We start from the raw sequence: 15,086 nt of genomic DNA on the forward strand, positions 1-15,086 counted from the left end.
ATTGAACTCAACACAAAAAGTTAAACTTGGAGTAGTCAGAACCAGGTGCTGTATTTTGGTCCTTGGTCTGCTGTCTGGACGTATTAAAATGTTTCTCAGAAATGCATTTAGTAGCTTCTTTTTTTAGCCTGTGATGCCTTTTCTGTGGACACTGTCTGGCACGGGAGCCCAAGGCACAATTCATCTTGCCAGGAATGAAACTTAACAATACCACAGGGCATGATAATTTGTCTGTCTAGCTGAGGGCCCCTGACAGACATGTATTTGAACAATGTGAAATCTGAGCCCGCTTATCAGTGCTGCCAACACACACACACACACACACACACACACACACACACTCACCTGGCAGAGTAGGCAGTTTGCAGGTGTTGGGACCAGGTCTCTCTGGGTTTTCAGGAGAGTATCTGGACTCGAGGATCTGGTGGAGGTTGAAAAACTCTCTGTACCTCCTGTAGATGAAATACTTGCTCCCTCCTTTAGTTTTCACCTCAACCACAAACATCTGGCCGAGAGAGAGACAGAGACAGGAATGGAAGACATAAATGAATATGCACCCGTTATATTTTCTTATCAAGGCTCAGTTAAAAGTTTGTGCCAATTATTTAGACTTACAAAGTAGTCAATGAAGCCTTTCTTCTCCTCGATATCAGCAATCGTAGCGCTGATAGGGATGTTGTGAGGCAGCTGATCGAAGTCACTGTAAAAGAAATAATCTGATTAGAACAGCTTAGACAATTAAACCCCATAGACCTGTAAATTTCATTAAAGTACTGCTGCAGGAAAGTACATTTTTTAATTTATTTAAACATTTTTGCATCATCATATTTTACACATTGGTATTCAGAAGTGTAAATAGGCCTCTGTAAAATAAAATAAAAGTTAAAAAAATCTTAAACAGCTCAAGAGATATGGGTCTATAATCCATCTGTGGTCAGGAATTTTCATTTTTTACTTTTTTAAACAACTTTTAGACATTCTGATCTGTTGAATATATTTTTTGTACATGATCCAACAGTAGCAATAAAACTTGATATATTTATGCAGGAACAACATATTTCTTTGACATTTTATTTTTGAAGAATAAAACGCACAGCCACAAAACTTCTGCAAACAGCGTTTGGTTTCATTACCCTGCTATCACTGTATATGATCAAAGAAAACGTGAACTGACGTCACTTAATAGCAACTTGATATCATGTTGTGATATCACATCTAGCAGGCATCGTTTTATTGACATTTTCTTGCTCATTCAATGTCACTTCTAAGTGCCAAAGCTGCGCTATCACACTCACCTCTCGTCTCGTAACTGCTGCGGCAGCGACATGATGATGCGCAGTTTTGATCGCAGACAAGCGGAGAAAGTTTAACTTCTGTGCGGACAGAAGCGCTTCTGACTGAGGTGTTTGTTGGAGACTTCGGACCCACACACGGACTGACTGACTGCGTGTGAAACTGTCTGCAGTGACAAGTGTGCGGAAACAGGCAACAGGAAGCGAAAGTTCCCCAAAAAGACGAGAAGATGGTGAATCCACACGTCCAAACGAACTTTGGTGCGCCGAAATTACAGAGAAGGGGCGGGGGAAGTGTTTTACATAGGGTGCAGGTATCACGTGGGACGGTAGGTATGACGTTAAATCTCAAGAAACATCAGGTAGTGTGGCACCTGCACCTGTTAACAGTTCTGACTGATGATGAATTCAAATAATAAGGTAGGATAATGATAAATTATGTGATATTACACAATAACATTCTCACTTATGTCTCCTGTGATATTTGCATAGAACAAAATAAATTGGAATAACTTGGTGAACAGAAATTGTAGATCTATGAGATGATAACGAATATGTCTATTGAATGCTGAGTAATGCTTGATTGTAATTGGTTCACAGTGCATGCAGAGTTTGTTGGCACAGTCTCATCCTTCCTGCAAGACAGCCAGTGTGTGTATTAAATAGGCTGCTATAAGTTAATGTACATTATCTGGAGTAGTATATGTATACTGTGCATATTGTACAAAGCAAGACACCTAATATTTCAGTAATTTTGAAATATCCAACTCCAGCCAGAGCAAAAAAAGAAATGCCCAAAATACTTAAAGATAACATTTGAAACACGTCAAAGCAACTTGAATTTAATAAATGTATGTCCCAGTGGTGCATTTAATTAGAACTATATACTGAGGAAATAGGAAAATAAATCCTATTGTGTTAGAGGTCGATATCTGGAAACCTAAACGCACAATTAGTACGATTTTCCTGAACCTGGAGAGATGGTGCCCTCTGCCTCTGTTTTCTATTTTCTTTCTATTTTTCTGTGTCTGTGACGTAATCTTTGGGGTCTGGCTGTGTAGCGTCCAGCCACTGCATGCCATGCAGGGTGTAAGGGCTGGACTCTAATAATGTGGCCAGCAGGTGCAAGATCAGGAGCACACATCGAACAGCAAAACGACAGGGAGTCTGGGATTGGCTTTCACCAATTTTAGCGAGCACTGAAGGAGAAAATGGGGAGTTTGAATGTTGTGTTTAAAAACCATAACGGACAAATCCTACTCATTCTGCCATTAAGCATATGGTGCAAGAACTAAATGAAAAATAAAGTTTTTTATGTGTCATTTCGGTTATATATTTTGGATATAACCTATGCAGCTATCAGTCAGCAATATCATACTTAATCATCCAGAGCAGTATCATTTTTGGACACATAAGTGCGGCATATCCTTTCAAATAAATAAAAAGATGTGTTTATCATCTGCATTGTTCACATTGTTGCTGTACACTTGGCTTTTCATTTTCTTGCCACCCAAGCCATGACTTCGAATGAGTGGCATGTGCCATGTTGGAAACTGCTGGATGTTATGTGCTAAATTTAGTAGCAAAAAAAACCACAATCATCTGGCACAAACTGGCAATGTGCCAGTTATGCACAATTTCACTGGGATTGGCCATGGGTGTGTCCATATAGAAGGCATTATAGAGAAAGATGCTTAAACCCGCCCTCCTGTCATCTATGATATGGCTTCATTGTGTCGTGAAATAATTTTCAGTGCATGCGTTTGTGTTTTCACACGTAAGGGAGGTTCCATGTTCTCTGCAGGAGCACAGTCTCTATTATTCTCTTATCATTCTTTTGGTAATAGCACATCAAACTCAACATGCTTTACTCTCAGCAATGTGGTGCACATTCACCTGGAAATAATGATAAACAAAAACAGACTTACAGGAGTTAATAATAATAATAAACACCTCTAGTTTATCAATATGCTACAAACACTTTAGTGGCTGTTATATGAAGTGACAAAATAATGGATACAAAGAAGTTATTTAGTTTCATTTTTTACCTGTTCTGCATCTCCCCCTCATTGTAGAGGCCAAAATCACAGACTGTAAATGAGTTTTGAAAAGCTGATTTAAATATAGAAGCCTTTGGGTCACATCATGTCCTGGGAGTCCCCAAGCACTTCTCAGGAAGTGGCCTTTCACCGATTATTCTCACAGAGCTGCTGCTGTATCGGAGAGTTCACAGTCACACTTCCAGAGAAGTCTCCACCAGAGTCTCCTGCCCACCAGCGGTGCCACATGCCCCATCTTAAACATCAATGAAAAACTCCCACATTCAATTTGACTGATTAGAGTAAATACTGTGAACAGGCAAGATGGTTGTTGGCTATTGGCAGCCTCTCCCAGCCTCCCACACTCTATCACACAATGGAGGACTGTTAATTTATGTCACACAAACAAAAAACAAACCCTTTTCCAGAGTCTGCTGTCAAATTATTACATGTTTCCATCAAGGTTATGTATTATCATAAATAATTGCCAAGCAGAATAAATATTAAGTAAACAGCACCTGACCTTTTATTTAATGAGATACAGTAATTGATAAATGATGTGTCCACAGAACAGACAAATCAAATTAAACAGACAGAAATAAAAATCTAATTTGAAGAGGCAGCTTGAACCCTCCTTTTTCAGAGCTTTAGCTGAAGAAAATGTCTGAATAGGGATAAATGTTAAACACTCGACCAAGTTCACCAGTTGCTAATGCAGACTAGTTTGTTCACATTCTACGTTGTTCTCCAGCAGGCTGCACCAGCTATGTGTAACTTTACACCAGTATAATTACAGTAAACTACAACTTAAACTTATATGAAACTAAGGAGTGAAAGATATTGAAAGGGAAATCAAACTCAATAAAAAACTAAACTGAAAGCATACCATATGGTTAAAAAACCCCAATAATGATCAAATAAAAGTGATTGTGAATTTATTTTAGTTTTTTTGCAATATCACAACAGAAAAAAGGAGACAGCACGAATGTCTTTAAATGATTGTGATACTGAACCAAAGAATATAATCAATACTAAAGTAGCACAAAGATTAAATATTAGAAATTACAGCCAAACATGTATGTACCAAAATACTTCTTATAGACATAATGCCTATCTTTATCGATACAAAAACAAACGAAAACTACTGTAAAACTAAAAACTGAATATATAAAAGTCAAACTAAACCCTCAATTGTAATGTTAAAACTATTGTAAAGTAAAAGCTCATTAAAAAATGTGAATGTGGTGTAGGAGTTATGCTATAACTTTGTAAAAACATCAGGTTGCACTATATAAGTTAGCTGTAGCAGCATAGAGTTAAACTAAAAGTTTACACCTCCCCAAGCAACAGCAAGTCATTTATTACTTAAGTGTTGTCACAGTGGAACATTTAGAAAGATGAGAGAGACAAATGGTAGAAGAGCCAGGAGAAAAAGTCAACTTCAAACTTCAATATTTATGCCGGGAGCGTGTGACTGTGACAGACTGCATCTCTTTACATCTGTGAGAAGACTGACGTGCACTCTGTGCTGTACACTGACAGTTACTTGGCATTACGTAGTGTGATTTTATACTGCTTTGACTTGAGATGGGACTGGCACTGACCCCAGAAAGTTTCAAACGTTTTCCACAGATTTTGTTTATGTTTTTTTATATTCAAGCCCACATCTATGTGTCATACAGCCTCGTCTTAGTAAAAAGCCAAGGAGAACAGAAGCAAATGGTTAATAATTTTTTAATAATCAATGCAACAACAGAAAAACATGCATGCATGCATATTTTTCCCCCTTTTTTTCAAAGAAAGAAGTTACTTGTAGCTTGAGTATGAGTTTGACTTTATTTATTTAAAACAGGGACAATACATATTAATGAACATATACATGTAAATATGCAAGATTATAGCCAACAGCTAATTTCCATCTTTAGTCCCTTTGGCAGGTTGATGTCAATACCATAACCATAACAATAAAATCTATCAGCTCTGCATCACTACTAAGTTGTATTGCTGCATTGGATGAAATGTCACAATTTGCAACAAAGCTTTGATTATGAATATGGACTTAAATGAGATGTATTGCCAGTAGAGATTTAGCATTACACAAAATGGCAAATTTAGTGCAAAACAAACTACTTAAAAACAGTGATTGAGGACTTTACATTATATATTTACACTGAGGAATGCAAAGTTAACAGTATTTTAACATCTCTCCTGTCTGTGCTATGGACACTGCAGGACCTTTAATCTGTAATTATTTGCTGCACTTGTAGTTGTTCCTGTACTGTGCTTTAAGCTTTAAGAGGTTCATCTTCTGCTTTAGCTTGATGAGGTCATTTGTGAATTCAGTCTTGAAGATAACCACTAAACATTGGTTATCATCTGAGGCCTGAAGCATACAAAGGAGATGGCAGTGTATAAAGAGCAGGTCACTCACTCTTTTCCTCTCCATGTAGCTCAGTTACATTGAGTACATGCAGACAACAGCCACTAGAAGCAGATCGTGCTGACAATATTGAAACTCCATTGACAAGCTGCAAACACAACACTGGCGTTAAGGGGTAGAGAGGATTGTCCACTAATCACAAGATTGGCAGTTTGATTACTGGCTCTTCTGGGGCTCGTATCAGAGTGATCTTGGACAAGACACTGAATCCTGATTTGTTCCCAAAGGTTAGTCCAACACCTTGCATTTAGTTGCTGCAACTGATGTTTGGATAAATGTGGCTGAATGAAAGGCAAAATCATAAAGCACTTTGGATAAAAGCGCTTTCTAAATGTAGCCATTTGCAATAATTACCATATCATTACCTTAAATAGATGTTATAGTGATAAAAAAAATCCCTTTTTGCACATCAACTAAATACAGAGCAACATTAGCATGCATTTTAAGTCAAGCAACCTAATGATCTTAAATCCATTATTGACTCTCCTTTTTGCTTTGTTTTGGTTTTCACCAACTCAGATATGTGGTTCATCAGCATTACTACTGTCTCAGATGTTCTTTGGGACTGTCCTCCCTCCCCTAAAAACACTGCTTAAAATGGCCTATATGTTTCTATTTAGTGGTGCCGTCTAGTCGCCGTAGTAATTATGAAGGAGGCCAAGACAGAAGTTCTTCATTACGAAGTGTAAATGCAAAGTCACAAGTGACGATAGGGGATGGTGAATGAGTAAAAAAAAACAGGACCATCGCGGAGAAGACTTGTTCGTATTCTGTGTGCAACCAATAAAATGTTGTTCATTTAAGTTACATAACTTGACCTAAGTGCCAAGCGCTTTACGTCACATACATAACTACCTTACTTCTGGCTGTTAGGCCATCTGTATACATAGCTACATCCAGTTAATTTACTTTTAACCTTATGTACTTTTTCTCTCTGACCTTAAGCAGTTTTGTTGCCTTACCCAGAACCAAGCAATGTTAACGATGTGTTTAAAACAGCAACTGTCACATTGAGGTATGAGGACACATTGACCTGCTGCCACCAATAGTATCACTCATTCTGTAAATGCTTATGGGTTGGAAGACTTTTTGGTTCTTCATTAGATTATTTAAGATTAAGATTAAGATTCCCTTATTAGTCCCACAATGGGTAGATTCAAACTGCATTCAAGCCATCCTTGTTTTTAGACACCAGTGAACACACCATGCTTAGGAGCAGTGGGCAGCACATTTCTGCGGAGAAGTTAAGGGGTTAGGTGCCTTGCTCAAGGACACTTCAGTCATCGATGAGTCAATCCTGGGACTGGAACCGGGGATCCTCACAAGCCAGATTCTCTAACCTCTAGGCCACAGACTGGCCATTTAAGGTGTCAAACTAACATTTTTTTCCATATGGCTGCATTAATTCATAATAAATGGATGCATACTTTTTCTGAGCTTCAGCTAAATAAAGCTTGTTATCAGCTTTCTGACAGGAAAATATATTGATGGGCTCAAAATCCCTTAAACTATGTTCCTGGAGACAAACTGAGACTTTGCAGCGCTCGCTCAAAATTTTCCTTTCTTCTCTCACTTCTTATCTCATCTGAAGCAAAAGTACACACTCACCAAATCAACTACCACTTACACAGACACACACACACACACACCCTTACACAAACACTTCAGAACACCGTGTTAACCCTTCTTTTGAACTTGCCAATCATAAGTAAGTAGAGACGAGGGCTGGTAATAGCTGAAATTAACCTGTGGGGAAATAAAATCTGAGGTGATAAAAGTTTATAACACTAGATGTCAGCAAAGTATTTGCGAGAGGGAGAGAGACAACATACATGGCTTATTGTCTATTCTAAGACATTTTTGTAAATGCTTGAGATAAAATATAAATCACTGACTGTGCTTGTAATTTTGAATCCATCTTGATTCATCTGAGCTCTTTCTGTGATGTCAGACAGAAAATCCAACACAGCCAGTTGTTTGCTTTGTAATTACAACGCCTGAATTGCTGCAACAGTGGCTACACAAACACATGGATGAAGCTGAAAGAAAAAAAGATTGCAGCAGTTACATGCTGCAGTAAATCAAACAAGGTGTGCTAAAGGCGTTTTCCCTCTGTTACATTCACTGTGATCCTCAACTGTTTCTAACTTATTGTTTTTACTGCGAGGCACGTTTTACGAAAAAGTTTCAGTCGTGACTTGTTCAGTTTATGCTCAGCTTATTAGTGTGCAAAAAAGCATAGTCAACTACTAAAAAAGAGAATGTAGGAGTGTGTATGAGGAAAAACTGTGTAGGTGTGAATATTTGCTTGTGTTTAAAGTCTGAGAAACAGAGTCTAAGTGATTGTGTGAGCACGAAAAGAGACTGATACTAGCACAATGCAACGTTATGTGATGCATAGTGTGTGTGTGTGTGTGTGTGTGTGTGTGTGTGTGTGTGTGTCTGTGTGTCTGTGTGTGTGTGTGTATGTAGCTCATATTGACTCGATATCTATTCTCATGCAGCCTGAGATGGATCCTTTGAAATGCTGCTCGTATAACAGACTATTGCCAGCAATGAATTGCAGAAACATTTTTTAAAGATGTATTTATCTTCAAGGTCAGGCCAGCTGCTGGAGTCTGTTGTGCTTGTGTGTGTGTGTGTGTGTGTGTGTGTGTGTGCAAAAGCAAAAAAAACAATTTGCGGATTGTGAATGTTTATACATGTGATAAAGGTCTATGTGTGCTGTAACTGTGTTTGTATATACTTTATTGCATGCTAACCTTGAAATATAACAATGAAACAGTAGTACGCTGTTAAATGACTGCTGATGACATACAATAAGCCATTAAGATGAAAGACAAATAGGTAACAAAACACACACAGAGAAACAGAAGAAGTGAGAGTGAGAGGAAGTCCCAACAGACACATGGCTTGTGTTTACCATGCTGACAGCTGGTTTCTGTAGAGACATCAGAAGGGAAGAGGAAAGAGGAAGAGGTGAGGCTGAGCATCGGGCTAATATAAATCATGTCAGAGCATAATGTCACTCTGTTACTATATTACTGGTGGTACAACGACAAAGTACAGTATTTATCCAAAATCTGATATCCACTGCAACAAAAACTACTTTTTGTAATTTATTATTTTGTCTTTTATAAAAGACACAAGCTTATGTCAAATGATTGTTATCACCTGTGACAAGGAGTGTATGTCTTAACTTTATGTCAAGTTAGAAAAACTTGACATAAAGTTGTTCTTTGACTCCTGTGGCGTTCTGTACAGTTGTGTCACTGAAGTATGAGCTAAGGAACATTATCAATACCTGTAGGTTATAAAACAACGATACAGCACAACTGGGTGAGGGCTAAGGGTTTTTAACAACATGCATCTTTAATATTCTTACTGGTGCAGTGAGTTTGGTAACATCCTGCATAATCAAAATAACTAAAAACCCATGTGAGAATTTTCAGGGCCTTTAAAGACTGTGGTCTCTAAAGTAGACAGTTATATTTTGTATGAGTAATAAGGAGCTGGACTCCAATGCGACAGATAATTTGGGTGTACGTCTCATTATTTTTTTATGCCATATAAATACCACAGCTTAATTTTAAATACGTGAAGTTCTAATTTTCTCACAGTAGAGATAATGATGGTCACCCACTGTCCCTAAACATAGTGCATACCAAATAATCAGCGTGACTAACTGGAATCTACCAGGAAAATGTGGAAGATCTGGTGTCTCGTTACGTAACAGTTTGGCTGTGCAGCAAGCCAAACTCCCAACAACTTGGTGCATTCCTTATAAAACTCACCCCCTCCCACACACGCCCACACACACCAGCCGTATTATTAGCACTAAATATACCACTGTAACCAGTGCCTGCAGTGCAGTCATGCACATTTGGCAAAAAGTTGGGCTTCCTTCTCCCACTCTTCCGTACATGTTGGACCTAATCTGGACTCATGGGGCTGTGAGGGGGGCTGCGGCCAAGTCACCAACACATTTAAGTGCAAAGTGAGGATTACAAACTCTTTGATGTCCAAAACTACTCAATAGTTACTCATTACATATTAATTATGGAAAAAGAGCATTTAAAAAAACATCACTTGTTCCAACCCTGATTACAAAACACACAACATGTACAGTAGAGGACTTTGGAGTTCCTGTGAGTTGCATTCCACCTTTTTCTGGGGCCTCTGCCTCCGCACACCTCCTGTCTTCTGAACACACAGAGACAAAACTGATATCAACCTCGATCAAACTTTAAGTAAGGCAGCGAAGATGCCGCGCCCCCCTGGACAGACTATCGCAGGGCTGACATAAAGAGACAGAAAATAATGCTCTCATTCACACCTAAGGACAACTTAGAGTCACCAACCAAACCTAGATGCATGTTTTTGGACTGTGGGGGGAAGCTGGAGGACCTGGAGAGAATCCACACTGACAACATGCAAACTCCATATAGATAGCTGCAGCTGCAGGCCCCACCTTTAATTTTTACATAGAATAACAATATTTGATAAGCAGATAGACATCAGGAGATGTACGAAAAAGTCTCATGGACTCAAACCTGAAACCCAACAGGAAGTCAGCAATTGTGAATTTATAAAAGTTATTTTCTTATTAATTTTTGACCAAAAATGAACAGGTGTCACTCCCAAATCCAGCTTATTTTGAAGTTCTTGAAAATAATTTTAAAGGCTGGTTTGCATGTGAATTTATACTGTTAATTCAGGAGTCCTTACTGTACATTCAATATTGTAATGAACCACAGAGCTGCCTATCACTACAGTGACTGGGTTCCCCCAAGTTTATTTTTAGGGCCAGTGGACTACCCCAGTGGTATCAGTAACACAAACACAAACATATTCACATACACAGCTGTGGCTTGCATCTACCTCAAACATTACTTCATGCGCCACCTGTCGCTGAATATCAAGTTGTTCATTAAAACGCATTTGATTCCTCTCTCTGTGTTTAAGCAGTGTGTTTCTAGATCTTACTTTAACTTGTTTTTAAAGTTCCATCATTTGTAGTCACCACTCTTTTCTCTGTTTATTTAACGATAGTAAGCATGTACTTGCAATACTGGCAGAGACCAGGAAAAAATGCAGTATGTTGCTTCACAAACAAGTGAGTTAAAGAGTGAATAATTTGTGTTAGGTTCACTTTGTCAGACTAATCACTGTGGGTGTGTGCCGCTTGAGATTTTTCCCGGGAATGTCGCCACAGACACCCAGTTTGTAGTTAGGCCTAATACTGTAAACGAAGCGATTACCTCAGTGGGCCACAGGCTCAGTCACTGCTGTTTTTACCTCATTTAGCCATAGATAGTGACCGAACAGACATATTGAAATGAAAACCTTCAAGATTAATAAATAGCCAGTAGTCATTGCTGCTTACATTCATGTGCTCAAAGACAATAAACGACTTTCACTTTATTCTGTTCTCAAGTGTTTACAACATTGTTACCCCTTCATTAGCTTTATTATTCCTCTGCCAGCTTCCAGTCTTGTCCTTGACAAACTCTTGGCCCGCCTCTCCTCTTGGAGTGCCTCATTTACATCAATCCATCCATATGTATATCTGCATCCCTCAATCTTCCTCACCTGACCCTTTCTCCCCCACTACAAATCCTTCTAGTGTTGTGCTCTCACCACCTAACCCCACCCTCCCCCTGTCCTAATACAATGCTGGAAAGTGCTGATGAGGGGTAATTCAATAGAAACCTAAGAGAGTCTCAGGACAGGACAGTGAGAGAACAGAGGGTCAACACAGGACATAATGAGACAGAGTCAGACATAAAGACTTGCAGACAAGTAGTTTTTGAGGCAATTGAGAAACACAGCCCTAAGACTGTGAAACCGGATAAACTGAGCTACTTTTTACACACAGAATAGGTTTTCTGCTTTTTTATGGCCTAATGAATGACTAAAATGGTCAAGGCATGTCATAACTGCAACATCCACAGTGTGATTTAGGCCAGGACTCTTTGTTGCATGTCATATAATTCTCTGTCTGCCCCTATGTGTCCTCTCTCTCTACATTTAGTCTGACTCACCAGATGTAGACTGTGAGTATATGCTTGCTCTCACATAGCCATACCCATCTCAAACACTGAGGAGATAGTTTTGACTTGTTTAAAGGCAAAATGCCCCCCCGAAAAAAAGATCTTAGATCTTACAAGCAATTGGCTGAAAGTAGTGCAATATTAAGTCTGTGGGTGTGAAGGTAGGATTCAGGTGGCCACTTGATGTTGAATTTGTATTGCACTGCTGTAACCAAGATGGTTAAAACTGTGGATTATTAGCCTAACATTTGCCAAAACAACCCATTTAGAGGCTTTAAATACCATCATTATCAACATACTGTACAACAAAACATGGTTCACAACAAAAGTCTATTTTTTGGGTAAAAATGTCCTTTTGTTCAACTGGCTGCAGGCTTGTAACAGCTAAAGAGGCTCTCTCTCTCTCTCTATCTATCTCTTATACATGCACCAAATTAATTCCTCTCTTGGTCTTGACTGGCATAAGGGAGGAAGATGCTCTCCTACATCACTCACCCAAAGATAAGCAAATGAGAGAGAAAGAGAGAAAACGAAAAAGGGAGGAAGAGAGAGAGAGCCACACAAGCTGCCAGGATCCTGACAGAATAGAGATTGACAAGTGATAAGAAGATACAGATGCAGAGAAAGAGGAGTGAATTTGTTGTTTGATATGGAGAGAGGGAAGCGGAATGGGAGGAGATATGAAGGAGAGATTAGCAAAGTAATGGACAGTAATGGAGTTTGAAGAGATGAAAGGAGAGATACAGGGAGGGAGGAAGTGAAGGATAGAGGTTGTTTTGGGGTAAAAGAGAGAGATGAGTACATACAATGTTTCCCTCAGGGGAATCAGAAACCAGGCCTGACAGTGAAGAGCTGAAGATGTGTGTGGATTTTTGTGTGTTATAGGAAAGTTTCTTTAAAGCTGCAGCCATTTTTGTGACCACTTGGGGGCAGAACTTCACAACAGAGTAAAAAGAAAATCACAGTTTTGTAATATGGCCTTGAACAGATGTACAGTTGCAGCTGTAAGACCAAAATTATGACCGGAAAGATGATAAAATGCTCAGGGAACTGCAGAGTCGGGTTATAACATGCAAACAGCTTTCAGAGTACATATTTTATCAGCTGTTCCTATAAAACAATAATTAGTGCAACTCCTACACATTTATTTACACATCTATTTCAAAGTTGTTGGCTAAAATGAGAAGTAATTGTCAGTTTGCAGCATTTCCTCTGTTTTATATTTTTGTCTAATTATTTAGAATTAATTCAATGTACATAGTGAGTTTAAGGAAGAGAGCTATTTGTGCATGTTGTCAGCTTTCCACCTCTCATGTGCAGGCATTTCTTATGTTTATGCAAGTGGCATATGTATGTGAATTTTATGTGCAATAAAGAAAAGAAAAGAAAAGAAAATTCTTACAGCAAATATTTTCACTCCCTGTAGTAATTAATAACTGTGCAGGAAAAGTACAGAAAAACAACAGAGAATTCAACAACAGCACAGCACTGTGAGACTGAAATTCTAATGTTTCCTCCTTATCGAAAACCCTTTCTTACAAACATTTTTCAAAATAGTGCCAACTGTGGCAGTGGGTGTAAGAGTAAAAGCGATAGATGTGAGTAGAAAAGAGGGCCACGCAGGGAAAGAGAGAAGACCTGGGAGGAGATACGGTCCGAGAGGCAGTCAGATAAAGTGGTATTATTAATAGGCCTGTGTGTGTTTGTTAGTGCTGCAGAGAAAGCGATCGCACTCCAGGGCCGACCGTGTGTGCGTCATGTCTTGACAACCAACCCCACCTTTCTCAAAATAGAGAGAATACAAAGAAGTGTGGATGTGGTGGGTGTGGGGGAGTCTATGGGGTAAATGAGAATATGTTTGACGGCAGCTATAAAAGTCTTACTGTGTCCTTCCCTCCCAATTTGCTCATCTTACCTCCATCTCTCTTGCCTCTACTTCAGTGTCTCTCCATCACCTCTCATCCTGTCCTCTTTCTGTCCTCTCAGCTGCACTCATCCTTCCCCTTCATTCAGGTAAGACAGAAAAGACATTAAATGTTGGAGCAGGGAATGGTTATTAAAAAACACACACAATAGAAATCAAAAGTATCTCAGGGACTTTAGTCAGCGATGAGGAGGAGCTGTAAGCTGTTATGAACAAAGAAAATGAATATGATGGTTGCTGTTGTTATATGAGACAAAATGTGCAATGCAGACAGAATTGTGAAGCACAACTCTATCGCACTTCTCAACAAGATGCAGGTTGATCCTTACTTGTGTATTTCATAAGCAAGGAGGCACTGTTGCATTTAGTTTATGCATTATGCATAACAATTTTTATTTTCTCATTTTTTGTAACACTTGTGTATTTATGTTGTTTATCTCACAAGGCATGTGCAATATTTAACAGATCTTGATTGCAGTTGTGTGCAGCACAACTGGCCAAGCGACATTTCTCTTATCTTACCTTAAGCATATATGCTGCAATTGAATGAAATACCTTTGATAGTTGTATGAATAATTAAGCCGGAGTGAGACACATTATAAAATATTTTGTAGCTGTAGAGTGTGTAGCAGGAGTGCTTCTGGATGAAGTTGAGTCAAAGCTCTGCTAGAAACTAAACTGACTCAGAAAATCCATCAGAGGCAAAATGGATGTACGTTCAGACAGGATCATAAAAAGCATGGGTTGAATCAATGAAATATGTCGTAATCAATAAAAATACTTAGGCATATATGAACATGTGTAGTACAAAAATAAATATGTTAAAAACATAATAGAATTACAACATCATAGAATATTGGAGTGACACATTTACATGTATTTCATTCAGACTGTTTCATTAATCTCAAAGAAAACAATGATTAAAGTTTAGTCCAAAAGTGTGTCCACCTTCCTGGCACTTCAGAATAACCATAAACACTTTCATTTTCAACATGGTCTAACAACATCCCATACAAACCTTCTTTTCTAGTAAAAAAAAACCTCTCAGTACCAACACAGGGCTGTTATTTTTAAGGAACTGTTTGTCTGCCTTGATGCTGATCTCTCACGTCTAACATCCTCTGCCTGCTGTGATGTGTTGTTTGCTTTTCGTTTCATTCTCTACAGTAGCCCTTATCAAATGAAATGTAATGTTAGGAGCAGGTGTTGCTCCAGTAGCGTAACATCATGGTGAAACACAAGTGCATGCACAAACACACACTTGGACACACACAAGCACAGCAACAAGAGAGAACTGCTATTGGTAGATACCATCAGGGGTTAAAGTGGGCCGGAACA

At 38.8% G+C, this 15,086-nt stretch overlaps 2 protein-coding genes across 4 annotated transcripts in view; one reads left to right on the forward strand and one right to left on the reverse strand.

Moving 5' to 3' along the window:
- Positions 1-1,581, reverse strand: part of ncf4 (neutrophil cytosolic factor 4) — a 39,454-nt gene extending 37,873 nt beyond the window's left edge. The window contains exons 1-3 of the mRNA XM_059333030.1: positions 1,296-1,581; positions 616-700; positions 346-505 (exon numbers count right to left, since the gene is read on the reverse strand). Coding sequence (XP_059189013.1) covers positions 346-505; positions 616-700; positions 1,296-1,327 — 277 coding nt within the window. The 5' untranslated portion in view covers positions 1,328-1,581. The remainder of the gene's footprint in view (positions 1-345; positions 506-615; positions 701-1,295) is intronic.
- Positions 1-15,086, forward strand: part of pvalb7 (parvalbumin 7) — a 46,531-nt gene that overhangs the window by 27,411 nt on the left and 4,034 nt on the right. The window contains exon 1 of one of the 3 annotated variants that reach the window (XM_059333053.1): positions 13,825-13,837. The exons of the other annotated variants lie outside the window; for them this stretch is intronic. The gene's annotated coding sequence lies outside the window, so the exon portion shown is untranslated. Of the gene's footprint in view, positions 1-13,824; positions 13,838-15,086 lie in introns of those variants that run through there. 3 annotated transcript variants of the gene reach the window in all.

The sequence above is a fragment of the Centropristis striata genome, chromosome 1 (assembly GCF_030273125.1).
Source record: "Centropristis striata isolate RG_2023a ecotype Rhode Island chromosome 1, C.striata_1.0, whole genome shotgun sequence".
Classification (NCBI taxonomy): domain Eukaryota; kingdom Metazoa; phylum Chordata; class Actinopteri; order Perciformes; family Serranidae; genus Centropristis; species Centropristis striata.